Source organism: Oncorhynchus clarkii, chromosome 13 (genome assembly GCF_045791955.1).
Source record: "Oncorhynchus clarkii lewisi isolate Uvic-CL-2024 chromosome 13, UVic_Ocla_1.0, whole genome shotgun sequence".
Classification (NCBI taxonomy): domain Eukaryota; kingdom Metazoa; phylum Chordata; class Actinopteri; order Salmoniformes; family Salmonidae; genus Oncorhynchus; species Oncorhynchus clarkii.
The window spans coordinates 46258721-46283122 of NC_092159.1; the positions used below are offsets into that span (position 1 = coordinate 46258721).

Consider the following 24402-nt stretch of genomic DNA (forward strand, 5'->3'; position numbering starts at 1 on the left):
ACACAAAACTGACAACATCATTTCCTGACCTATTCAGATCAGCTCTATCAGAGCAGCTATCAGAAAGTCATATATAACATTTGTTGATTAAAAAAAAGGAACACTGGCATTTTAGATATTAAATATTTATTCTGTGATACTGGTCAAGATTAATCACTCCACTTTTCACCATATCTTCAGTTTTGAACCTCCTGGGGAAAATGGAAAGAATGAAAGTAAGTTTGTGGAGAGATAAGACCAGTAGACATGAAATAACAAAAACACATAGGCCTATTCATTGTTAATAACAGCCTTATAATCCCCACATATACATATACACACAGATGTAGGCTCTTAATTTGAGTCAGTTTGCTACAGCAGGAAAATAATCCAGCAGCAACAGGAAATTTGAATTATTATGTGGATTATAATGAATGAATATTTTTTTAGGGGTTGATACATTATTTGCAATGAAAAATCAAGTCTGAGATTTCAAAGTGGAAATTGCAAACTTCAGAAGCATTTGTAAATCTCAAATACACTACAAATTTTAAATGTCCTGCATTGCAGGAAAGTTATCCTCCAATAGGGTGATCAAATTAAGATCCTACATCTGTACATACTGCACACACTCTCTTACCCCAAAGTGCTCCCAGCCTGTGATCTCTGAGTAGAAGGCGTCTCCAGGACAGGAAGTCTTAACCAGCTGTCTGTGGCCATACAGGGTGAAGTTGCCGACCAGTCGCCCGCCTCCCACAGCACAGGATGCCAGACGATCTCTCACCAGTTCCATGGTCTGTTGTGATGGTAATCTGGAGGTGTAGTCACCGATGAATGACACCCCGTAGCCCTTGGAGTTATAGCCCTTAGTGTGGGCCCCTTGCCAGTGCCACCCACGCCCTTCATAGAGGTACCCGTCAGAGCCTGCCACAAAGCTGGAGGCAAACATCGGCAAGGGATGAGTCATTCATCATGAGTGATTCATCATCAAGTCACATCTTGCTTGGTAAACAACAATTCCCAGAAGCATTGGACAGTGGCTAATTTCTAACTCCTAATTATGAGAGCGACACACACACATACTGTATACTCAAACGTGACACATTACATAAGCATTGTGGTTTACGGGGAGGCTGTGGAGTGTCCAACTGTACAGCGCCTTCAGAAAGTATTCACATCCCTTTACTTTTTTCACATTGTCGTGTTACAGCCTGAATTTTACATTTCTTAAATTTAGATTTTGTGTCACTACACACAATACCCTATAATGTCAAAGTGAAATTATGTTTTTAGGCATTTTCTCAAATTCATTAATAATGAAAACCTGAAATGTCTTGAGTCAATAAGTATTAAACCCCTTGGTTATGGCAAGCCTAAATAAATTCAGGAGTAAAAATGTATTTAACAAGTCATATAATAAGGTGCATGGACTCACTCCGTGTGCAATAATAGTGTTTAAAAGGATCCGCCCCTTTTTTTAAATTTTTGCCGAAAAATTCAAAGCAAAGATATGCATATATTCTTTGTACAATTTGAAAGGAAACACTTTGAAGTTTGTGGAAAAGTGAAAGGGATGTAGGATAATATAACACAATAGATCTGGTAAAAGATAATACAATGAAAAAAACAACCGTTTTTGTACCATCATCTTCGAAATGCAAGAGAAAGGCCATAATGTATTATTCCAGCCAAGGTGAAATTTAGATTTTGGCCACTAGATGGCAGAGGTGTATGTGCAAAGTTTTAGACTGATCCAATCCATTGTATTTCTGTTCAAAATGTTGTATCAAGACTGCCCAAATGTGCCTAATTTGCTTTTCATGTTCAAAATTGTGCACTCTCCTCAAACAATAGCATGGTATTCTTTCACTGTAATAGCTGCTGTAAATTGGACAGTGCGGTTAGATTAACAAGAATTGAAGCTTTCTGCCAATATCAGATATGTCTATGTCCTGGGAAATGTTCTTGTTACTTACAACCTCATGCTAATCGCATTAGCCTACTGTACATTAGCTCAGCCATCCCATGGACAGGACACCGATTCCAAATAAGTTTTAACATATTTTCGAATGACTACCTCATCTCTGTAACCCGGCCTAAACATACAATTATCTTCTGTATAAGGTCCCTCAGTCGAGGAGTGAATTTCAAAAACAGATTCAACCACAAACACCAGGGAGGTTTTCCAATGCCTCGCAAAGAAGGGCATCTATTGGTAGATGGATAAAACAAAACAAAAAAGCAGACAGTGAATATCCCCTTGAGCATGGTTAAGTTATTAATACACTTTGGATGGTGTGTCAATACACCCAGTCATTACAAAGATACAGGCGTCCTTCTTAAATTAGTTGCCAGAGAGGAAGGAAACTATTCAGGGATTTCACCATGAGGCCAATGGTGATTTTAAAACAGTTACAGAGTTTAATGGCTGTGATAGGAGAAAACTGAGGATGGATCAACAACATTGTAGTTACTCCACAATACTAAAATAAATGACAGAGTGAAAAGAAGGAAGCTTGTACAGAATAAAAAATATTAGAAAACATGCATCCTGTTTGCAATAAGGCTGCCAAAAATGTGGAAAGTAAATGTACTTAATGTCCTGAAAACAAAGCGTTATGTTTGGGGCAAATCTAACACACATTACTGAGTAAAACTCTTCATATTTTCAAGTATGGTCGGTGGCTGCATCATATTATGGGTATGCTTGTCATTGGCAAGGACTGAGGAGTTTTTTAGGATAAAAAGTAATGGAATAGATCCTAGAGGAAAACCTGGTTCAGTCTCCTGGTAGACTACTAAAACACTGGGAGACAAATTCACCATTCAGCTGGACAATAACCTAAAACACAAGGCCAAATATACACTCGAGTTGCTTTCCAAGATGACACTGAATGTTCCTGAGTGACCTAGTTACAGTTTTGACTTAAATTAGCTTGAAAAGTTATGTCATTACTTAAAAATGACTGTCTAGCAATGATCAACAACCAACTTGACAGAGCTTGAAGATTTAAAAAAAATAATAATGTGCAAATATTGTACAATCCAGGTGTGCAAAGCTCTTAGTGTCACGCCTGCTCCTGCTCCCCCTCCCTGGCGCTCGAAGGCACCAGGTTCCCCAGCATTACACACTCCTGCCACCATCATTACGCACACCTGCCTCCCCCCCCATCACGCGCATCAGCGATTATTGGACTCACCTGGACTCAATCACCTAAGTCAAGGGGTATTAATACTTTCTGAAGGCACTGTATATCCTAAGACCTGTGTACTACACATACCTGTATCCAATATCGTCCCAGCCCCGGTCATCCTGGTGAAAGCGTTGCATGGACCTCATGTCTGCAGAACACTGCTGAAAGGTGAGACAAGGCTGGCCAGGCTGGTATGTGTGGTGGATGTACATGAACGAGAGGGGGAGTGACAGGGGGGTGGGAGTGCCCCGATATGGTGCAGCCCCCCACTGACACCGTGGGATAATAGCTGGACAGTCTAGAGGTAGGGCGATCCAGAGAGATATTTAGTTTTAACATGTTTATCCACTCCTTTTTTCAACAATAACGCCATGTCTCAATTATTGTTACTATTTGTGCTTTCTTGGATCAAAGTCAAAATTATTCCAATAAATGTTGACCTATCCTTTTTAGCTTTCCCTGCACTACAGTAACCCTCTGTATCTCCACTGTCTCCCTCTGCAGTGGGGTTTACTTACCCATGTATCTGTGGACAAACTCCTTTATTCCTTCCCTCACCACAGCTGTCAGCTCTTCCTTTTCCTGTGACAACATCGTAGAGTGGTCGATCAGCCTCCTCTGTAGGACCAGGGATCTCACCACCTGCCTCTGCAGGAGGGGGGGCCTGGCCAGTTCTCTGAAGTTCTCCCTGCGTAGGCGGCTGATCAGACGAGGAGCAGTGTCCAGTCCTTCCCCCTCAAGACGATGACAGTAGTACCTCCTCAGTAGGCTGCTCAGCTTGAGAGGACGCTGGGACTGAGCTGAGACCTCCATCCCTAGAATCACACCATCCATACCGCCGTTAACCAGGGCATCGGTGGCGAGGGAGGGCTTATCGGAGAGGGTGAAGACCTGAGGCGAGGTAACGTCATCCCAGCAGCCATCAGGGCCCAGGCGTTGGGAGAGGAGAGAGCTATGGAAGCGCTGGAAGGACAGACCCAAGTTCCTAGCCAGAGTGAGGGGGTACAGGCCACGGACTTGACACCTCGTCTTAGACACTAGCCCAGCTTCAATACCCAGAAGGACTGGGCTCATAGCAACCGTGGTGCCATCAGCAGTAAGGACAACCCCTTCCTCTCTACCTCTCTCTGTCACCTGATGGTGCACAGCTCTGCCAATGAAATCTGAGAGATTGGAGTCCATAACTGGTGCCTCTGAGGTGCTGTCCTCCCTGATAGTGCCCAAGAAGTGCTGCATGAACTCATCTCTGAGACCAGCTGCCCTGCGCAGGCCTCTCAACACATTTACAGGCTCCAGTCCAGGGTTTCTGTATTCTACCTGCTCCAACACTCTGATGAAGTCATCCATATGCTGGGAGGATGTGACTGAAATCAGAAAACACACTTGTTTACATTTGATAATATTCAGCATCGCTTTTCTATAAACGGAAACTACATACTGTTTTGTACTGTGTATTAATAACTGCACCCTATATTTCCTAAAATAGCATTTTCTTGCAACTTCTTCCTCTAAGTAGCTGTAATGCATTTCCTTGCTGACTTTCTTTCTCTCTCTTGAAAATAGTTTGACTGCTCACGACCTCTAAATAAATTGGAAAAATGTGAACACAAACAGATTGAGTTACCTTTGGTATCAGTGTGAGCACTGACCAAGACCACAAGAAGGGTCAGACACCATTTCCAGTGCGGTTCCATTGGAGAAATCATTGAGTCTTCGACGCCCTGTGCTCCTGACATGTATTACGCATTGCATCGCCTACCTTGAAACATTTATAGGAAGGCAAACACATCAAGTGGATTATGCAACCACTGTACAAACAGATACGGTGCTGGTTAATTTGAGTCATTTGAGGGACATGGTGTGGGAAATCGGCAACTGTTAGGTAAGTGTGTGTGTACATGTGTGTTTGTCCTTATGGCTCAAGGTCTTTCTGAATTTAAACATTTCATTTTTTACATTATTGCATTACACCACTGTCACAAGTACAACCTTTAGGTCTGCAATTTATTTTCCCCTTCTCCTCGAGTACTTTGTATAGACTGTTTCATAATATCTCAATATTAAACACAATTATGTTAAAAAGTACTGTACAGCAGCATCATATTGTATGTTGTGTTTGGGTAACAGTATCTTTTAAATCACTGAAAGGTATGTGACGCATGAGAATGCAAGCAGGTACTTGTTCCTTTTCCAAATGGCCCTAGAAATACACAGCAAGAACTCACAAAGGAAATTCCCATGCATCATTTAACAGGAATATTTTTTTTAACCATGCAATTGACATTAGGAAATCTAGCATTTTTTAAAACTTTTTCAAAGCATGTAATTTAGATTACACATGTAGAAACAGGTGTGTCAGATGAGCACATGCACTGCTGTTCACAGATCAGTGCTTTACTAGAACAAGACACGTGACCAGAACAGGAAGTCACCAACACAACAGCAGGCTAAAAACATTGAAGCACGGTAAGTGGTTTTAGGTCCTTGTATAAGAATAATGAACTATATAAATAAATAAATATGTTTAATGTTAGCTTGTTAACATTCTGAATGACTGAGTTCTGGCCTTTCTGTCGTCGAGTGAGTTCGCTAGATGGCTTGACCATATTAACAACATTTGCACTAGCTAGCAGCTACATTAGCTGGCTAGTTACGCTAGCATCCAATATACTTTATCTTCCCCTTTCGTCTGCACTAGCAGCCACTTTGTTGTTTCTTCAACGCAGTTAGCTCCTCCTAATTCACGGAATCGTCGTTGGCTAATCTCTTTGCAAATGTACTGCAGGTAAAGATTGCCACAGCCCGCACATGCGCCGAAGCTGGACCACTTGAGGCGCAGCGACCTGAATCCCAAAACAACCCCCCATAGGCCCTACCCCTTTCACCTGATTTACGCGCGAGGCACGTGACTACACAGCGAGCTGTGACGAATTCGAGAGGTGTGAGCCATACTACCACCATACTCACTTGTTAAGATCTAAAAAAAATAAATAACTAAAAAAATACTAACTTGTTAAAAGACGGATAGCTAAAAATTGTGGTTGAAGATCCTTCCCCCTAGGCTAGTTGAAAGTGTTATCTATCTATAGCTATAGCTAATCCTCTCATATCTTCACCTGCCTAGGGTAGTGGTGAGGGGTAGATTTGGAATTGACATGGCTAGCATATTATCACTTCAGTCTATTTTACTTCTATTTACTGATTTTTCTCTTTCAGAAAATGGACACTCGGTTCACGAGAGGAAAGTCAAACATCCTGGAACGACCTCTAACCCGTCCCAAGACTGAAGTCAGTGTGAGTGCCTTTGCACTGCTCTTCTCTGAGATGGTGCAGTACTGCCAGAGCCGCGTGTACTCTGTGTCCGAGCTGCAGCAACGCTTGGCAGACATGGGTCAGAGCGTTGGCGCCAGTATGCTGGACGTGCTGGTGCTGAGGGAGAAGAATGGGAAGAGGGAGACCAAGGTGCTTAACATACTGCTCTTCGTCAAGGTACGTGCTTGCATGGGCTTAAGGTAGATACGTGCATATGTAACAGTCTTATAAGGTGTAACACTTGTCATTATGCCCATGCATAAGTACATGTCTATAATTTTCAATTTGCTTCATATAGGTGTCAGTATGGAAAGCCATGTTCGGTAAGGAGGCAGACAAGCTGGAGCAGGCCAACGATGATGACAAGACCTACTACATCATAGAGAAGGAGCCACTGATTAACGCTTACATCTCTGTGCCCAAGGAGAACAGCACACTAAACTGTGCTGCATTCACCGCTGGCATCGTAGAGGTCATTCTCACACACAGTGGCTTCCCTGCCAAGGTCACAGCCCACTGGCACAAGGGCACCACGCTCATGATCAAGTTTGATGAAGCTGTGATAGCCAGAGACAAGGCCCTGGATAGCAGATAGAGGAGAGAGTGTTGGTGTACACATGATAGAATAAGAGAATGATGAAGTTGATCATCATTATTAGGTCTCAATATGCTCCGTTTGAGTTAACGAGCCAGTAATGTGAGATATGGACTGAGTGAATGATTGGTCTGTAGGCAAGTCTGCATATGAGTAGTTGAGTTGTGAATATACAGTATATTGAGAAGTGAAACAGGATGTCTTTATATCACCACATGAGAGAGTAAATATGAATGAATGATTAGAATGTTAATCCCAATTCTGAGCTATTGTATTTATTTGGTCCAAGAAGAGTCCATATGAGACAACGTTTATAAAGGTCTATGTTTCTTGTGAATCTCCTCAGTCAGTCAACCCTTATCTAATGACTTTGACATTCTCACTGACAGTGTATCTTAAACCATCTCTCAAGACTGCATAGGATGTATGTGAATGTCATCTCTTTTGTTTTTGATATCCCAAGACATTTCAGAATCACACAAAGGACCAACACATTGACGATATGGGCTGCAGTATAATACATCAATATGTGCAATGGTTTACCCTCCAACTGAGTTCAACATGGTGCAATTAAAGACTGGCATTGTGTTCCCTAAACAAATTATATTTTAAGCTATTATTCAGTGGTAATTTCCATAGAGCATTATGTTGGCAAAAATGTCTTGACTCAGGTTTGTAGGTGTAGTTTCATTTTACACCTTTATTTGTTTCTATCTAGACATGTTTGAAATACTTTTACTGTTTATCACCGTGTGTAAGCATTTTAGCGATGAACTGATATTAAGACTTGCTGAGTAATTCTAAAGATCAGGTGATCGATCATATGTAGAAAATCGATGAATCCAGGGGTGTGTTCAATTTGTTTGCTACGTTCAACAATTTGAACTTAACACATACATTTTAGTCATTTAGAAACGCTATATCTACACGTTTTCCCTAGACTTCCTTGTACGTTTTTGAACAGAGTTTGACGTACATTTGCTCCGTACGGTGGGTGTGCCGGAGTGGAGCTTGAAAGAAATTAGTGACATTTAAAGGGCAGCGGATACATCTTGAACCCATAACCCCTCCCCGTTTTTCAACTGGTCGTTTATTATGACACCGTTTCCGTTGTACTGAATGCAGCCTAGCTTTGATCGTTTGACTATCAATGCAATGGGTGGGGCCACAAACGCTATCACGAATGAGATGTTTTGAGACCAATGACCATCAAGGCATTTTGATAACATGTCACATGGTGATTGTCATGTGACTATTGGAAGCTGCGGCTTTGTGGTTGTGGGGCGCAGCGTCCCTATTCTCTTGTTTCCTCAATGTTTAACTTTCTGACAGTCCTAAACGATCATTTCTATTAATTTCTTAAATTGTATTAATCGAAGGAATTCATTCATGTCCTGCAAAGCATCGCCATGGCATCATCGAACTGTAACTGCATCCAAGACGGTACAGGTTGGTCATGCACTTCCAATTTATCAGTCTAAGCCTCATTTTTAAAGTTAACCAGCATTGACCAAACTCGGTCCTCGGGACCCCAAGGGGTTTGGGTTTTTGCCCAAACACTACAAAATTATCAAGGCTTGATGTTTGGTTATTGATGATTTAAATCAGCTGTGTACTGTTAAGGGAAGAAGCAAAACATGCACCCCTTGGGGTCCCGAGGGCCGAGTTTGGTAAACCTAAAGGTGTATAAAATAACACATTTCATAAGGATAATGTATTTGTTGTATAGTGTTAAATGGGAAGACTGCATGTCATCTGTGAGTGCCTAGCATCGCAATATGATCATAATAGGCTAATTGTATGTCAATAATGCTTCCATTGCTGTATCGTACCTCGCCCAATAATATACTAAATGTTATTTTCAGAGGCGAATTGACTCTGGCAGCCAAATAATCAATCTAAACGTGAATCGATCCTCAATTGTGGTACGGTTCTAGAAACATTAAGCTTTCTACTTTCATATCACCAAAATAATTTAACAAATTCCAAATATACACTTACTGTATCCTGTTTTAACAGTTGCAGCCGGCAGTATTTTTCAGTTACAACACGTTTGTGGCGTCCTTGTTCCCACACATGTGTTGGGAGACGCAGATAGCTAATTAGCACAGGTAGTCGTCTCCGACTTCCGTAAACAATCCGAGGTAAAATTGGTTTTACATTCAACAGATATTCAACAGACATTGGCCAAAATAAATGTTACAAATGTAAAAATCAATAACGTTTTCACTGATTAATGGTAAATCTGATCCACAAGTTCCTCATAGGCTCACTTGGCTATATAGAGTTGGAGGTAAAGAAAAAAAAAATTAAACGAGGACATTAAAACAATGGCAGAGTTCTTTCATCTACATCCATTCACATAAAATATGTATTTTAAAGTATAAATACCCTTCTAAGACCACTGTCTTTCTGGATGTTTTAAAAGGTTTGCAAATAGTTATATCTGTAATGAATTTGAATTGAACGGGATATGGTAATACCTATGTAGGTGACGTAGTTTCTCCACTGGTATAATGTGTGGTAGTTGCACACTTCCCTGCTGAATTATGTAGAGCTGATTTGGGCCTGCTGATATTTGTTTTCATGATCTTTTGTGAAAAGAAAACGAATTTTGTGCTAGCAGTTTGAAAGAGAGGGAGCAAATAGCATAGGCACAGCCTGGTTGAAGTATTAGTTTTAATGGTTAGAGCCAGTAGATTGCAGAGGGTTCACATACAGTTCAGAGGCAAATCATAATGTACACATTTAGCCCAAAAACAAAACATGTACCGTCCACTTCTTATATTAGTGCTTTTGTTTGTTATGGCTTTATCTTTGCAACTCTGCCCTAGAAGGCCAGCATCCCAGAGTCGCCTTTTCACGATTGAGATTTGTGTTTTACGGGTACTATTTAATGAAGCTGCCAGTTGAGGACTTGTGATGCACCTGTTTCTCAAACTAGACACTCAAAAGTACTTGTGCTCTTGCTCAGTTGTGCAGCAGGCCTCCCACTCCTCTTTCTATTCTGGGTAGAGCTAGGTTGCGCTGTTCTGTGAATTGAGTAGTACACAGCGTTGTACGAGATCTAGTTTCTTGGCAATTTCTCGCATGGAATAGCCTTCATTTCTCAGAAAAATAATAGACTGGCGAGTTTCAGAAGAAAGTTATTTGTTTCTCGCCATTTTGAGCCTGTAATCGAACCCACAAATGCTGATGCTCGAGATACTCAACTAGTCTAAAGGACAGTTTTATTGCTTCTTTAATCAAAACAACATTTTTCAGCTGTGCTAACATGATTGCAAAAGGGTTTTCTAATGAGAAATTAGCCTTTTAAAAATGATAAACTTGGATTAGCCAACACAACGTGCCATTGGAACACAGGAGTGATGGTTGCTGATAATGGGCATCTGTATGCCGATGTAGATATTCCATAAAAAAATCTGCCTTTTCCAGCTACAATAGTCATTTACAACATTAACAATTTCTATACTGTATTTATGATCCGTTTGTTATTTTAATGGACTAAAATGTTGCTTTTCTTTCAAAAACAAGGACATTTCTAATTGACCCCCAAACTTTTTAACGATAGTGAACGTTATGGTTCACTCTTAGTTTTCCTTATCTCCACTGTGGAATGTCCTGGTCTTCTTGATCCATCCACCTGTCTTCTTTGTTAGTCAGGCCTGACACCTTCATCCTGTAGTTTTTTCAATGTAATTTAATTTAAGATGACTGAAGATGCAGAACATTCTGCCAGGCCCCTTCTAATAGGGTATAACAGACTCGTTAGGACTTTGACCACACACACTCTAGATGGACTACATGCTCTCTATCAAATCAAAACTGGAATTTTTACTAAAAAAAAAAGTATGCTAGACATTATTTATAGAATAAATCATACCTAGTTTGATGGTTCTGTGACAAATGGTGAATTAGTTATTGATTTATATAGCTTTAAATTGCATTTGAAAGATTTTGTTTCCATCAAAACAAAGGGTGTAAAATTATGCTAGACATGTATAGAATAAATCATATCTATTTTTATGTTTCTGTGACAATGAATTAGTTATTGATTTTTGCCATTTTAAATAGCTTTTGGCGAATGTCTGGCGAATGTCCGAAAATAAACCAATTTTACCTCGGTCGTAAACAAGCACTTTAACATGGAAATATGGCTGTGTGGGAACCCTATAAAGGTGTATTAATTGAACTTTTTTATTTTTGGAAAATTATTTATTGATATGGAAGTGAAGTACCATGTTTCCATAACTGTATCCCTTGCAAGGCCTATTTGCTTTTAGTGCTAGAGGCGTCATTACGGACCTTGATTTGATCCCGGCCTGTATCACAACCTGCGGTGATCGGGAGTCCCATAGGGCGGTGCACAATTGGCCCAGCCTCATCCGGGTTAGGGTAGGGTTTGGCCGGGGTAGGCCGTCATTGTAAAATAAACATGTGTTCTTAACTGACTTGCCTAGTTAAATAAAGGTTAAATAAAATACAAATGATTGTGTCCAGTTTTCTGAGGGTTATTAGAATATTCCATCATTGTCCCAACAAACATACCCAGAACATGGTTGCCATGTTGTCTGAACATAAGTTAATGTTCTAGACGAGTGTCATGGGAATGTTGCAAGAACATTTCTGTATCAGTTGTCAGGACATCGGCTGATCATTTACAGGGCTTTCTATGTAGTGGTTTAATGTTGGTGAGGCATGTTAACCTGTTTTAATGATATTCCTGAATCACTATTATCAATAAAATAGATTTTCTCGAGTACTTTTAAGAGGTGATATTTACTTCAAATTGCATTCGCTTAAGCCTATCAATTTGTTTCATCTATATAAATGCTAGATGGAGGGGTTAGGGTTTATTCTGGACAGGGCCTATTGGTCTAACTATACTGCCCCATTAAGCACATGCCCAAGAGATATCATTATTGGGACAGTGGTTAGGGCATTCGTCATTGGTAATGGAGACCTGGGTTCCAGACCTACTAGGAGAGTCACCTTACTTTCTCATTCTTAACAATATGGGGCGGCAGGGTAGCCTAGTGGTTAGAGCGTTGGACTAGTAACCGGAAGGTTGCGAGTTCAAACCCCCGAGCTGACAAGGTCCCTGAACAGGCAGTTAACCCACTGTTCCCAGGCCGTCATTGAAAATAAGAATTTGTTCTTAACTTGACTTAAATAAAATAAAAAAATATATATACACTGAGTGTACAAAACATTAGGAACACCTTCCTCATTCATTTACACCTGCTTCTGCCCTCGGAACAGTCTCAATTCGTTGGGGCATGGACTCTACAAGGTGTCAATTGTTCCACAGGGATGCTGGAACATTTTGACTCCAATGCCATCCATCCAATGCCATCCAATGCCAATTACCATAGTTGTCAAGTTGACTGGATGTCCTTTGGGTGGTGGACCATTTTTGATGCACAAGGGAAACTGTTGAGCTTAGAAAAACCCAGCAGCGTTGCAGTTCTTGACACACTCAAACCGGTGCACCTACTACTATAACGTGGTTTAAAAGGATCTTATATCTTTTGTTTTGCCCATTCACCCTCAATGTCACAAATATAATCCATGTCTCAAGGCTTAAAAATCCTTCTTTAACCTGTATTCGGCACGTGACAAATAAAATTTGATTTGAGATGTAGGTGAGGAGACAACCAGTGAAATGCTTACTTACAAGCCCTTAACCAACAATGCTATAAGAAGTAAAAAAATAAAATAAAAAGTGTTAAGTAAAATAGAAAATATAGTAACAAATAATTCAACAGCAGCAGTAAAATGACAAGCGAGACTATATACAGGGGGTAACGGTACAATGTGCAGTGGCACCGGTTAGTCGGGCTAATTGAGGTAATATGTAGGTAGTTAAAGTCACTATGCATAGATTATAAACAGAGTAGCAGCAGCATAAAAATAGGGGTCTGGGTAGCCCATCTATACTGATTTTGAAGTAGATTTAAAGAGTGACATCAATAATGGATCATAACTCAGTCTGTCATGAAAATAGGTGTTTTTAATGTTAATGTTTTTCATGCTCAGTGTTTGTTAATGTCATTATTTAGCAAGTTACAACACTATAGTTGGGCCATGTCCTGTCCTGAAGAAACCCTACCCCCTCCTCCCTAGGCACCTGTGTTGATCTGAAACAACTTGATAGGTGGCAGGCTGTAAGTAATTGGGTGAATGCACTGAGGTATATCTCAGCTCTGTTAAAAGTACACTCAAGAAAAACATTTATTGATCATAGAGATTCAAGAAAACAGGTTAACATGCCTAACCATCATTAGACAACTACACTGAAAACCCTTAAAATGCCTAAATAAGTAGCCCTAAATCAAATCAATGATGAGACTGGTCAGATTAACCAATATAGGTATTTCAGTTAATAAAAAATACCTTATTTACATAACTATTCAAACCCTTTGCTATGAGACTTGAAATTGAGCTCAGGTGCATCCTGTTTCCGTTGATCATCCTTAACTTGTTTCTACAACTTGATCGGAATCCACCTATGGTAAATTCAATTGATTGGACATGATTTGGAAAGGCACACCTGTCTATATAAGGTCATACAGTTGGCAGTTCATGTCAGAGCAAAAATCAAGCAATGAGGCCAAAGGAATTGTCCGTACAGCTCCGCAACAGGTTTGTGTCAAGGCACAAATCTGGGGAAGGGTACCAAAACATTTCTGCAGCATTTAAGGTCCCCAAGAACACAGTGGCCTCCATCATTCTTAAATTGAGAATCGACGGCCAGCTCTCTTCCTAGAGTAAGGGGTCTGAATACGCCCAGCCAAACTGAGCAATCGGGGGAGAAAGGCCTTGGTCAGGGAGAGCAGAGCTGACAGAGCTCCAGAGGTCCTCTGTTGAGATGGGAGAACCTTCCAGAAGGACAACAATCTCTGCAGCACTCCACCAATCAGGCCATTATGGTAGAGTGGCCAGACAAAAGCCACGCCTCAGTAAAAGGAACATGACAGCCCACTTGGAGTTTGCCAAAAGGCACCTAAATGACTCTGACCATGAGAAACAAGATTCTCTGGTCTGATGAAACCAAGATTGAACTCTTTGGCCTGAATGCCAAGCGTCATGTCTGGAGGAAACATGGCGCCTCTCTACGGTGAAGCATGGTGATGGTGGCAGCATCATGCTGTGAGGATGTTTTTTAGCGTCAGGGACTGGGAGACTAGTCCGGATTGAGTGAAGATGAATGGTGCAAAGTACAGAGAAATCCCTTGATGAAAACCTGATCCAGGCCTCAGACTTGGGGTCATTGTCAACAGGACAACGACCCCAAGCACACGGCCAAGACAACGCAGGTGTGGCTTCGGAACAAATACAGGTGTGCCAAGCTTGTAGCGTCATACCCAAGATGACTCAAAGATGTAAGGTGCTTCAACAAAGTACTGAGTAAGGGGTCTGAATACTTATGTAAATTTGATATTTCAGTTTTTTTGTTTTAATACATTTACAAAATGTCAACTTGTTTTTGCTTTGTCATTATGGGTTATTTTGGGTAGATTGAGGGGGAAAAAACTTATCAATTTTAGAATAAGGCTAACATAACAATGTGGAAAAAGTCAAGGGGACTCTATTTTTTTTATTGAATGGGCTATATCATACCTACTGATCCAATGCATGCTTGAATTATATAATTATAGTAAAATTACAATACCACATCGCTTTCCCACTTCCTCTTTTTCAGCAGCAATATCAAGCTTATGAGTGCTCTTTTCAAATATGCCTTCCCTATTTTGTATGTAGAAACTCATGTCTGTCATTGATTCTCTCTCAGAGAAGGATAAGCTGTTCTCACCTGTGAGCAGCTACAGGTCCGATGACCTCAGTGGCGGGAACCCCCGGGTCACCGGTCTGGTAGGTTCAGAGCTCAGGCAACAGCAGCAGGAGGAGGAGGCACTGCGGAGGAAGCTCAAGTACTTTTTCATGAGCCCCTGTGACAAGTACCACGCCAAAGGCCGCAAGCCCTTTAAACTGGTCCTGCAGCTGCTCAAGATCCTCATTGTCACTGTACAGGTGGGCCTTTACTGAACTGAAGAATTGGTATTCATGATGGGTCTTCTGTTGATTTTCAGTGTTTTAACCCTTAATCCCCTGTCACTCCCTTCTCTAGTTAGTCCTGTTTGGCTTGAGTAACCAGATGGTGGTGACATTCAAGGAAGAGAACACAGCATCCTTCAAACACCTTTTCCTTAAAGACTACCGGGATGGCTCTTCAATGGCAATCCACACACAGAGTGAACTCTATAGCCATATTTATTATGCTGTAGATCAGGTACTAGTATCTCAGTACGCAACACTAATCAGAGAACGGCAGATGAGTGACTTCTCAACCCTCTCATTTTGTTCTATGTAATGCCTTGTTATTAAATTACGTTTTGTCTTCCTTGTCTGTCTATATGATGTCTTGCTATTAGTATAACTGTATGTTACCTATTCCATATATCATCCTTTCTATTTTCTTTTCCTCAGTTCCTGGCTCTACCACAGACATCAGTGGGGCGGTATGCATATGTGTGGGGTGAGGGTGTGAATGGGAGTGCCCTCTCTCTGTGCCAGCGGTACTACAAGAGGGGCATCATCGACCCCATCAACGACACCTTTGACATCGACCCCAAAGTTATTACCGGTACCCTGGCCGCATTCTCCTTTTTCTGTTCATTAAGTTGTCTATCACATTCCACCTCCATGTATTTGACATCAGTCTGTTGGTCTTGTTTTTTTTAATCCACTGCCAGTTGTCTTTGGCCCGTCAGGAAGTAACTGTTATTGACTCAAAGCTCCACATATGTCAAGAGTTGCCCTCCAACCGTGCCCTACTTTCAGTGCTGAGAATAGATCCTGTCCATAAAAGCATCAACCATATAAGTGCTATTTCCACTAACATCAGCAAAATAATAGAGAGCTGGCTAAATGGACGTCTTCTGTTCTATTCACCTGCTGATTTCACAAAGATGGTTCATTGGCACAGTTTTTTTTAATGTGTTTTGGCAACGGACCATTGTTTGAAATGTTATCAAAAGTGGTTGAGTCAAGATTGGCAACTAAACAGAAGTAGTTAAGATAACCTAGTATTTCAAAATGTTGAAGTTGTGAAAGTATTTTCCATTGGCTTTGGAAAAAAAAAAGTGAATAACAGAATACTTGCAAGTATCAAATGCACACTGAGTGTACAAAATATTAGGAAGACCTGCTAATTCCATGATGTAGACTGACCAGGGGAATCCAGGTGAAGCTATGTTCTCTTATTGATGCTACTTGTTTAATCCACTTCAATCAGTGTAGATGAAGGGGAGGAGACATGGATTGTGTATGTGAGCCATTCAGAGGGTGAATGGGCAAGACAAAAGATTTAAGGGCCTTTGAACGGGGTATGATAGTAGGTGCCAAATGCACCGTTTGTGTCAAGAACTGCAATGCTGCTGGGTTTTTCATGCTCAACAGTTTCCCGTGTGTATCAAGAATGGTCCACCCAAAGGGTATCCAGCCAACGTGACACAACTGGGTGTTGCTAATGTTTGGAATACTCTGTGTAGATGCTTCTGGAAATAAATCTCCTGGATTTCTGTTTTTGTTCCTACTCTCTCTCAACTTGCTTTTATTCCATCCTTCGGTCTTTTTCAGATTGCATTGGTGTGGACCCACTACCAGACCCTCCTTCTCCTGATTACAGTGACTACAAGAACTTCACTCTCCAGTTTCACAAGTGAGACACACAATGGTCTCCCGTGCTCCCCCTCCCCTTTTATTCTAGCATGCAATTCCTCATGGGGTTTTGAATCCCATTTTTGTCATTTTGTCAGTCCTTATGTTAATATATTGCTTATGGTAATGCTTATGTAATGCATTACATATCAACATGGAACATTACTGGGTAATATCACTTCTATTGAGATTACATGCATGCATTCCTCTTACTGGATCTTGTCTCTCGTCTTCTTCTTCTTGGTCTCCAGGCTGATCAATGTGACCATTCAGTTCCAGCTGAAGGCCATAAACATCCAGACCATCATCAACAATGAGATCCCTGACTGCTACACCTTTGCTATTATGGTGAGATGACCTACTAATTTCCCTTGAACAGCCAAGTTTCCCCTATATCCATTAAATTGTGGCGTCCACAAATGTTTTACAATTTTTTCAGTGTAAACTTATACAGACAAATACAGATATAATGTATGTAGAAAATATAGGATGGCGCAATATATTTAGAAATAAGAATCTTTGAGAACTAACAATCACCAAAAAGAAACTAGGTAGTTATGGCATGTGGACCCCACTGATTTTGTTATAATTTGAGTCCCTCCGATGGCATAAGAACACCATGGCGAAATGTGTAGAATTGCAGAAAATTAGCTTTAAAACAGCAAAATTGTCTCCGCGGCCAAGAGGAGGGCCTCTAAAACCACGCCATTGGCCATGCCCACTAGCACGCCACACCCCTTCGCCCAACTTTTCCACTGCAGCTGAAAAAAATCATAGGGGAAACACTGCAGCCCCACACAGCCCACGTTATCTTAGACAGCTGTTATAAAGCCAGGATTTGTGTTGTAGCTACGTTTACAGTGTGTGTGTGTATTGTGGCTGCTGTCAGGTTGTCCTGGATAACAAGGCTCACAGCGGCAGAGTGAAGATCAGCCTGCTCAACCATGCCTCCATCAAGAAGTGCAAAGACCCCAACGTGTGGGGACATGGTGAGAGAGCGAGGATGGGGGGGTACTGCTTGAGATTGATTCACTTCTTTCCTGCTGTTCCTTACTAGCTGTTTGCCTCTTCCTTCCCTTCACTCCCTGACTTAATTCATTCAAACAACCCTCCTTTCTTCTTCCTCCTATAGCGGAGAACTATGCACGGGAGGCTTTTGACGTGCTGGTGGCCATAGTGTGTCTGCTGTCCCTGCTGCTGTGTGGTCGCTCTATCCTCAGAGGAGTCATCCTACAACATGTAAGACCAAGGCTGACATTGTAATTTATATGAACAAAAATATAAATGCAACAATTTAAAATATTTTACCCATAGTTCATAGAAGGAAATCGGTCAATTTAAATGAATTTGGCCCTAATCTATGGATTTCACAAGACTAACAAACTAACAAACAAATCCCACTAAGCGCAAACCATATGGAATGGCGTATCGCTGCAGAATGCTGTGGAGCCATGCTGGTTAAGTGTGCCTTGAATTCTAAATAAATCAGACAGTGTCACCAGCAAAGCACCCCCACACCACTTCCTCCATGCTTCACAGTTGGAACCACACATGCGGAGATCATCCGTTCACCTACTCTGCGTCTCACAAAGACACGGCGGTTGGAACCAAAAATCAAAAATTTGTACTCATCAGACCAAAGCACAGATTTCCACCGGTCTAATGTCCATTGCTCGTTTCTTGGCCCAAGCAAGTCTCTTCTTCTTATTCATGTCCTTCAGTAGTGGTTTCTTTGCAGCGATTCCACCACGAAGGTCTGATTTCATGGAGTCTACACTGAACTGTTGATTTCTCTTGATTTCTCTTACTTGACCAATGTGAAGCATTTATTTGGGCTGCAATTTTTAAGGTGCAGTTAACTATAATGAATTTATCCTCTGCAGCAGAGGATAAACCAAGTAACTTACCAAGTAACTTGGTATTTTCCTGTGGCGGTCCGCATGAGAGCCAGTTTCATCATAGCCCATGATGGTTTATTGCGACTGCACTTGAAGAAGTGTTTAAAGTTCTTGAAATTTTCCACATTGACTGACCTTCATGTCTTAAGTAATGGACTGTTTTTCTTTGCTTATTTGATCTGTTCTTGTCATAATATGGACTTGGTCTTTTACCAAATAGGGTTATCTTCTGTATACCACCCTACCTTGTCACAACACAACTGATTGGCTCAAACGCAATAAGAAGGAAAGAAATTCCACAAATTAACTTTTAACAAGGCACACCTGTTAATTGAAATGCAATCCAGGTTTTCTTGACTTCAGAACGTTCCGTGAATAAAACTTTTTGTCTATTTAGCTGGGCCTCCGTCTGTTTCATTCGACCAGGATCTTACAAATTCTGGTTTGCAGACTGAGAGTAATATAATTAGATTGGGTGATGTACCTGGAGAACATAATTATCTTATCACTTACCTCATGAAGCTGCTTGAGAGAATGCCAAGAGTGTTTCAAATCTAAAATATATTTAGATTTAACACTTTGTTTTTTTGGGGGGGTTACTACATGATTCCATATGTGTTATTTCATAGTTTTGATGTCGTCACTATTATTCTACAATGTAAAAAATAAAGAAAAACCCTTGAATGAGTAGGTGTCCGCTTGCGACCCCATTTTCATATCAATCAATCAAATGTATTTATAAAGCCCTTTTTACATCAGCCGATGTCACAAAGAGCTATACAGAAACCCAGCCTAAAAGCCCAAACAGCAAACAAAGCAGATGTAGAAGCACAGTGGCTAGGAAAAACTCCCTTGAAAGGCAGGAACCTAGAGAGGAACCAGGCTCTGAGGTGTGGCCAGTCCTCTTCTGGCTGTGCCAGGTTGAAATTATAACAGTACATGGCCAAGATGTTCAAATGTTCATAGATGACCAGCAGGATCAAATAATAATAATAATCAGTGGTTGTAGAGGGTGCAACAGGTCAGCACCTCCGGAGTAAATGTCAGTTGGCTTTTCATAGCGGATCATTCTGAGTTCGAGACAGCAGGTGTGGTAGCTCGACAGTCGAACACAGCAGGTCCGGAACAAGGTAGCACGTCAGGTGAACAGGTCAGGGTTCCTTAACCGCAGGCAGAACAGTTGAAACTGGAGCAGCAGCACGACCAGGTGGACTGGGGACAGCAAGGTCATGTCAGGCGACCCCACATAGGGTCGTGACACCTAGTTTGGGAACCGCTGGTTTATTCTGTTCATTTGTCTGTCCCGTCTCTGTGTTTCTGACAGGAGTATGTCCAGTTCTTCAGACACAGACTGAATCACAGTGTGTGCTGGGCAGACAGGATGGAGTTCATTAACGGCTGGTTCATCCTGCTCATCATCAGTGACCTGCTCACCATCACCGGCAGCTTCATCAAGATTGGCATAGAGTCCAAGGTAATACAGAACAATGCATTGCTTTTAGTTTCATATCTTTCCAGGCCATGCGCCAGTCCCCCCACCGTTAGAATTAGACGGAGCAAATAATATCATTATTAATACAAATCATTTAAATGACTCTGTCCTTCAGAACATGTCGTTGTATGATGTGTGTGGGATTCTGCTCGGTACCTCCACTCTGCTGGTGTGGGTGGGAGTCCTCCGCTACCTCAGTTTCTTCCAGAAGTACAATGTGAGTGACATAATCAGTCACACAAAAATGCACACATTGACATTTAAGTTGAATGGCTTTCTGAGGAGGTTTTGCGTCACTTCCCACTTTTTTTATTTTTCCATGTGTAAATTTGTCTTACATTTTCTCTCTTTCTCATTCTCAGATCCTGATTGTGACGCTGCGGGCTGCCTTCCCTAATGTAATCCGCTTCTGCCTCTGTGTAGCTGCCATATACCTGGGTTATTGCTTCTGTGGCTGGATCGTGCTGGGTCCTTACCATACCAAGGTATTTGGTCATGGACAGGATGCACACATGTATTTTTATTATTCATAAAAAATATCACAAATTGCTGAAACTGTGAAAAATAAATGTGTTCTAATACACCAACTCATCCTCTGTCCCTGCAGTTCCGCTCTCTGTCCATGGTCTCAGAGTGCCTGTTTTCTCTGATCAACGGGGACGATATGTTTGTGACGTTTGCTGAGATGCAGAAGAGTGGCACGCTGGTGTGGGTGTTCAGCCAGGTCTACCTCTACACCTTCATCTCCCTCTTCATCTACATGGTGCTCTCCCTCTTCATTGCTCTCATCACCGGAGCCTACGATGCCATCATGGTACTGTGGGAGGGATGAGGGGACTGATAGAAGGGGAGGATGAGGGATGGTGGGTGGAAGGAGTGAATGGAGAAATGCAGGACAGATGATTTAGTGACATTTTAAAGTAAAATATGAAGTGTTGATGAGTGCCATATGGAGAAAGGGTGCAATGTACCGGAAGTAGGATGGAAGAGGATTCTTTACAGTCGTTTTTATCGAAGCACTCTGTCTCTCTACAGGCCCAAACCCAGGAGCCGATGCACATCACAGACCTGCATGCTTTCATAGCAGAGTGTACTGATACACCTTGCTCTGGAAAGTTCCGTGGCCCAGAGGCATCCTCCTGTTCATTCTTCTGCTGCTGTGAATGAAGAGAGAGTGAGTGTTTGTGTGTGCGTCATTCAGGGTTTGATGTTTTTGTCTTTGAAGTAATCTCAATTCCATTGACATAGATTGGTTATTTCTCTATTTCAGATCCACCAGTGGGAGGATGTCTTCTTGGTGATCGGACCTTAGACTACACTGTCCTCTGTAGGATGTGGCACTTCGGTGCATTTAAATTCAGATGGGTACAGTACAACGTACATGTTACTAACTGCTGTAGATCGCACATTAATATTAAATATACCAGTTCATTGGGTTTTTATAGCTAACAAGTTACATTCATATGGCTAGCACATTCTGCTAGCTAATTCATGACTGTAATACAACAATATAGCTAGCTGTCCTTTCAGAGAGGAAACTGATTTTGCACAAAGTACTGTATATCTGAATATGTTTTACTAAATAGGAGTTTTATTTATGGTGCAGTTTTGATTTATATTGTTGATAAGCCTTTGTTGAATTGGGTCTGCATGACCCTATGACTGAGGGACGGCAATGGTTTAATTGTGCTTTACTGTGCCTGGGGGCCCTGAACATTATGATTGTCCTCTGAATTATGTTTATGACAGAGACTCACACTAACAGACAGGCTGAAACGTGCACACCGTTATGTACTGTATTTTTTAGGGAAGGCTACTCACTCTTTGGTCCTTTATTCCCTTCTCCTCCTCTGGATGGGAGGACGACATGTTCAAGGACGGGACCTGCAGCCGTAGTTAGTCATCAATATGTATGAAGCCTTTGGTGTAAAGAGACAGGTGACCCTGACCTGAACACCAATGCACTGCAAGACCGCTATAGTGGGTTTTATAGTGCACTCTACAGACTCCATATTGCTGAAGAAAAGACACATTTTAATTTTAAACAGTGCTAAATGTTTTAATCACCCTTATGAATTATTTTGCTGGATGACTGTTGCACCTGACTGAAATACAAGGCCAGTAAAATATTATTTTATGAGATCTATCTGACATTGTTATATTGAATTCAGTGTTAATTTATTGAATCTCTCTCCAGGCAAATTAATTCTGCAAACCAGCATGTGGTCCAAATCATGATTCACTGAAGGAAAGGGACTGAATTATCATATTTTATCTGTTTTATTTGAAAAACCTTTTGAAGTGATAATGTAATTTAATTGTATGAAATGTTATGAAAGCTTATAGTGATGTTCATTAGGAGAAAAAAGGACTCATTGCACAAGATCCGTAAGCGATCAAAAGGAAGGGAAGAGTTGTCAGTATAGGACAAATAGAGAAATCATTGATGTGTACCCAGAATGTACTGTTTCTGGTGAAGGTGTTTTTCCATTACATGTTTTCAAAAGTGATTTATTCAAGTATGTGTTGATGACTAGAAATGTTCTTTTTTTTTCTCCTTCCCATTCTTTGAATGTTTTTACTTAGTACATTTATCTTGCTTGAGATGATCAGGTACGCATGTACGATGAGCCATGATGACAGAACTAGAACTGGTGCTAAATGTCTCATGGCATGCAGCACAGTGGCGTAGAAGATTACTTGTAAGGATTGTTGTTGTAGTGTATTTCTTAACTACATGTGTTTTATACTCTGCTAACGTGATAATTTCTGATGTATTTCTCATTGTTTTACTCTGTTATGGTTGGTTAGACTGATACTAATAATTTTAGTATGGCCAAATTGCTCAATCTACATTTTGGATGAGAATCTCGCTTGTACATATTTATTTTTATTTTTAAAGCTGTTCTCGTTTTTTGCCCCTTTTTTTCAGTACATTGCATTTATGTGCCACCTCTCTGGCTAATACCAGTAAACCACCTCCAATTAAAACTATTGAAAACATACTGTTTATTTCTACCAAGCAGAGTCCTATTTTCTAGTGATGTGGTCCATGTTGTCGCTTTTCTGCTCTCTCTCGTCAAGGACATTTTACATTTAGTCCTCTTCATGGTCAATGAGGCAGAACAATACTTTCCCTTTGTCAGTTATGTCGGTTGAGTGCTCGACCTGTTATGAACTTTTAAAGGGTAATGTAACAAACTTGCTTTAAGACAGTTTTCTATGGATTCATGGTGAATTGTACTTGATCAGATCATCATTGCTTCTCATCTTCATGCCAGGGCCTGCCCAGTACAGTGTGACTGTGGTGGTATGATAGCACCACTAGAGGGAGAAAGGAGCCTCTTGTCTGACTACATAACCTCCACCAGCCAGCAAGTCAAAGAAAATCAATAGCTGTCTGAGACCATAAAGAAAGAAGAGAAAACAGAAACAAAGGGGATGAGAGGTAAATAGTTTAAAGTAGCTTGTTTTTAAGGGGCCAAAATGTACCACACGCCAGTACAATTGCACATCGTAAAACAAAAGATAAGTGAAAGGAGATAACATGGCCGAAGTGAGTCTAGATAAATGCACATAATTGAAAAGTACATGTCAAGATGGGGAGGGAAGATCAGTGCCGAGATCTGCACAGTCAGTGCTCTTAATGTAGCTTTGTCTGAGTGGTATAGAGGAGAGGGTCCGATTCCCTTAGTAGCAGCATGCATTATTAACGGCAGAATGCAGCCAGAAAGGGCTGGGAAGCACTTCCACTAACCCATCAAACCAGAAACTGGCCTGCCTGGACATCATCAGGTTTCAGGGTAACAATTCCAATTAAACAGAAAGTCCTCTAAAGCATGAGACACGAGGCCTCCTCTATTTTAGTGTTTAGAGTGAAACTAGGTGATAACATGAGATGTGGATTTTACTAGGCTGTGTGCATAATGCAGTTGTATGATACAGCAGTCTTTGTTTATCTGAAATGTTCTATTATGACATTTTGTTTTAACATAAACGTTCATGTCGCAGTGAGATTGGGTTATAATTGACTAGTCGTAAGTATATAGTCGGTGATGTATGTGTGTGTTACATGTTCTTCATGTGTGTTAGTACGCAGCATGTTAATGTAATGCCGTGTTGGCACGTTCTGTTCTCCTGGGAGCCCATGCTCACACAGAACAGAAGCAGGTGCACTGCTGGCGTGTGCTAACTTGTGAACATGGTATT

The 24402-nt window shown here is 41.1% G+C and overlaps 3 protein-coding genes across 7 annotated transcripts; 2 read left to right on the forward strand and 1 right to left on the reverse strand.

The window, feature by feature from the left end:
• Positions 1–105: 105 nt before the first annotated feature.
• Positions 106–9128, reverse strand: LOC139364887 (N-acetylmuramoyl-L-alanine amidase-like). Of its 2 annotated transcripts, none has more exons than XM_071102081.1 (6): positions 9082–9128; positions 4798–4932; positions 3692–4537; positions 3261–3471; positions 620–914; positions 106–191 (listed from the first exon to the last, which is right to left on the reverse strand). In XM_071102081.1, exons 2-6 carry the CDS (start codon positions 4907–4909, stop codon positions 177–179), a joined length of 1479 nt encoding a protein of 492 aa, XP_070958182.1. In that variant the 5' UTR covers positions 4910–4932; positions 9082–9128; the 3' UTR covers positions 106–176. The 2 variants fall into 2 exon arrangements, with proteins under 2 accessions (XP_070958182.1, XP_070958181.1); XM_071102080.1 differs by lacking the exon at positions 9082–9128 and adding an exon at positions 5845–5974.
• Positions 5585–7681, forward strand: LOC139364888 (trafficking protein particle complex subunit 5-like). Of its 2 annotated transcripts, none has more exons than XM_071102084.1 (4): positions 5585–5639; positions 5959–6112; positions 6390–6662; positions 6784–7681. In XM_071102084.1, exons 3-4 carry the CDS (start codon positions 6393–6395, stop codon positions 7078–7080), a joined length of 567 nt encoding a protein of 188 aa, XP_070958185.1. In that variant the 5' UTR covers positions 5585–5639; positions 5959–6112; positions 6390–6392; the 3' UTR covers positions 7081–7681. The 2 variants fall into 2 exon arrangements, with proteins under 2 accessions (XP_070958185.1, XP_070958183.1); XM_071102082.1 differs by lacking the exon at positions 5959–6112 and having other exon boundaries at positions 6784–7082; positions 7124–7339.
• Positions 8230–23196, forward strand: LOC139364886 (mucolipin-1-like). Of its 3 annotated transcripts, none has more exons than XM_071102078.1 (14): positions 8230–8529; positions 14876–15114; positions 15212–15373; positions 15571–15727; positions 16723–16804; positions 17055–17151; positions 17693–17792; positions 17936–18042; positions 20026–20175; positions 20309–20410; positions 20556–20678; positions 20801–21007; positions 21229–21367; positions 21464–23196. In XM_071102078.1, exons 1-13 carry the CDS (start codon positions 8490–8492, stop codon positions 21358–21360), a joined length of 1698 nt encoding a protein of 565 aa, XP_070958179.1. In that variant the 5' UTR covers positions 8230–8489; the 3' UTR covers positions 21361–21367; positions 21464–23196. The 3 variants fall into 3 exon arrangements, with proteins under 3 accessions (XP_070958179.1, XP_070958178.1, XP_070958180.1); XM_071102077.1 differs by lacking the exon at positions 8230–8529 and adding an exon at positions 14061–14483; XM_071102079.1 differs by lacking the exon at positions 8230–8529 and adding an exon at positions 14367–14490.
• Positions 23197–24402: the final 1206 nt, after the last annotated feature.

What these genes read in the sequence shown, in the direction of transcription:
- LOC139364888 (XM_071102084.1), top strand. Translation starts at nt 6,393, where the DNA reads ATGGACACTCGGTTCACGAGAGGAAAGTCAAACATCCTGGAACGACCT. An exon ending in ACATACTGCTCTTCGTCAAG is followed by an intron (nt 6,663 to 6,783) that starts GTACGTGCTTGC and finishes TGCTTCATATAG; the next exon opens with GTGTCAGTATGGAAAGCCAT.
- LOC139364887 (XM_071102081.1), bottom strand. Translation starts at nt 4,909, where the DNA reads ATGTCAGGAGCACAGGGCGTCGAAGACTCAATGATTTCTCCAATGGAA. An exon ending in TGCTCACACTGATACCAAAG is followed by an intron (nt 4,538 to 4,797) that starts GTAACTCAATCT and finishes TTCTGATTTCAG; the next exon opens with TCACATCCTCCCAGCATATG. An exon ending in TGGGACGATATTGGATACAG is followed by an intron (nt 915 to 3,260) that starts GTATGTGTAGTA and finishes GTTTGCCTCCAG; the next exon opens with CTTTGTGGCAGGCTCTGACG.
- LOC139364886 (XM_071102077.1), top strand. Translation starts at nt 14,291, where the DNA reads ATGGTGCAAAGTACAGAGAAATCCCTTGATGAAAACCTGATCCAGGCC. An exon ending in CCCCAACGTGTGGGGACATG is followed by an intron (nt 17,793 to 17,935) that starts GTGAGAGAGCGA and finishes TTCCTCCTATAG; the next exon opens with CGGAGAACTATGCACGGGAG. An exon ending in GAGCCTACGATGCCATCATG is followed by an intron (nt 21,008 to 21,228) that starts GTACTGTGGGAG and finishes GTCTCTCTACAG; the next exon opens with GCCCAAACCCAGGAGCCGAT.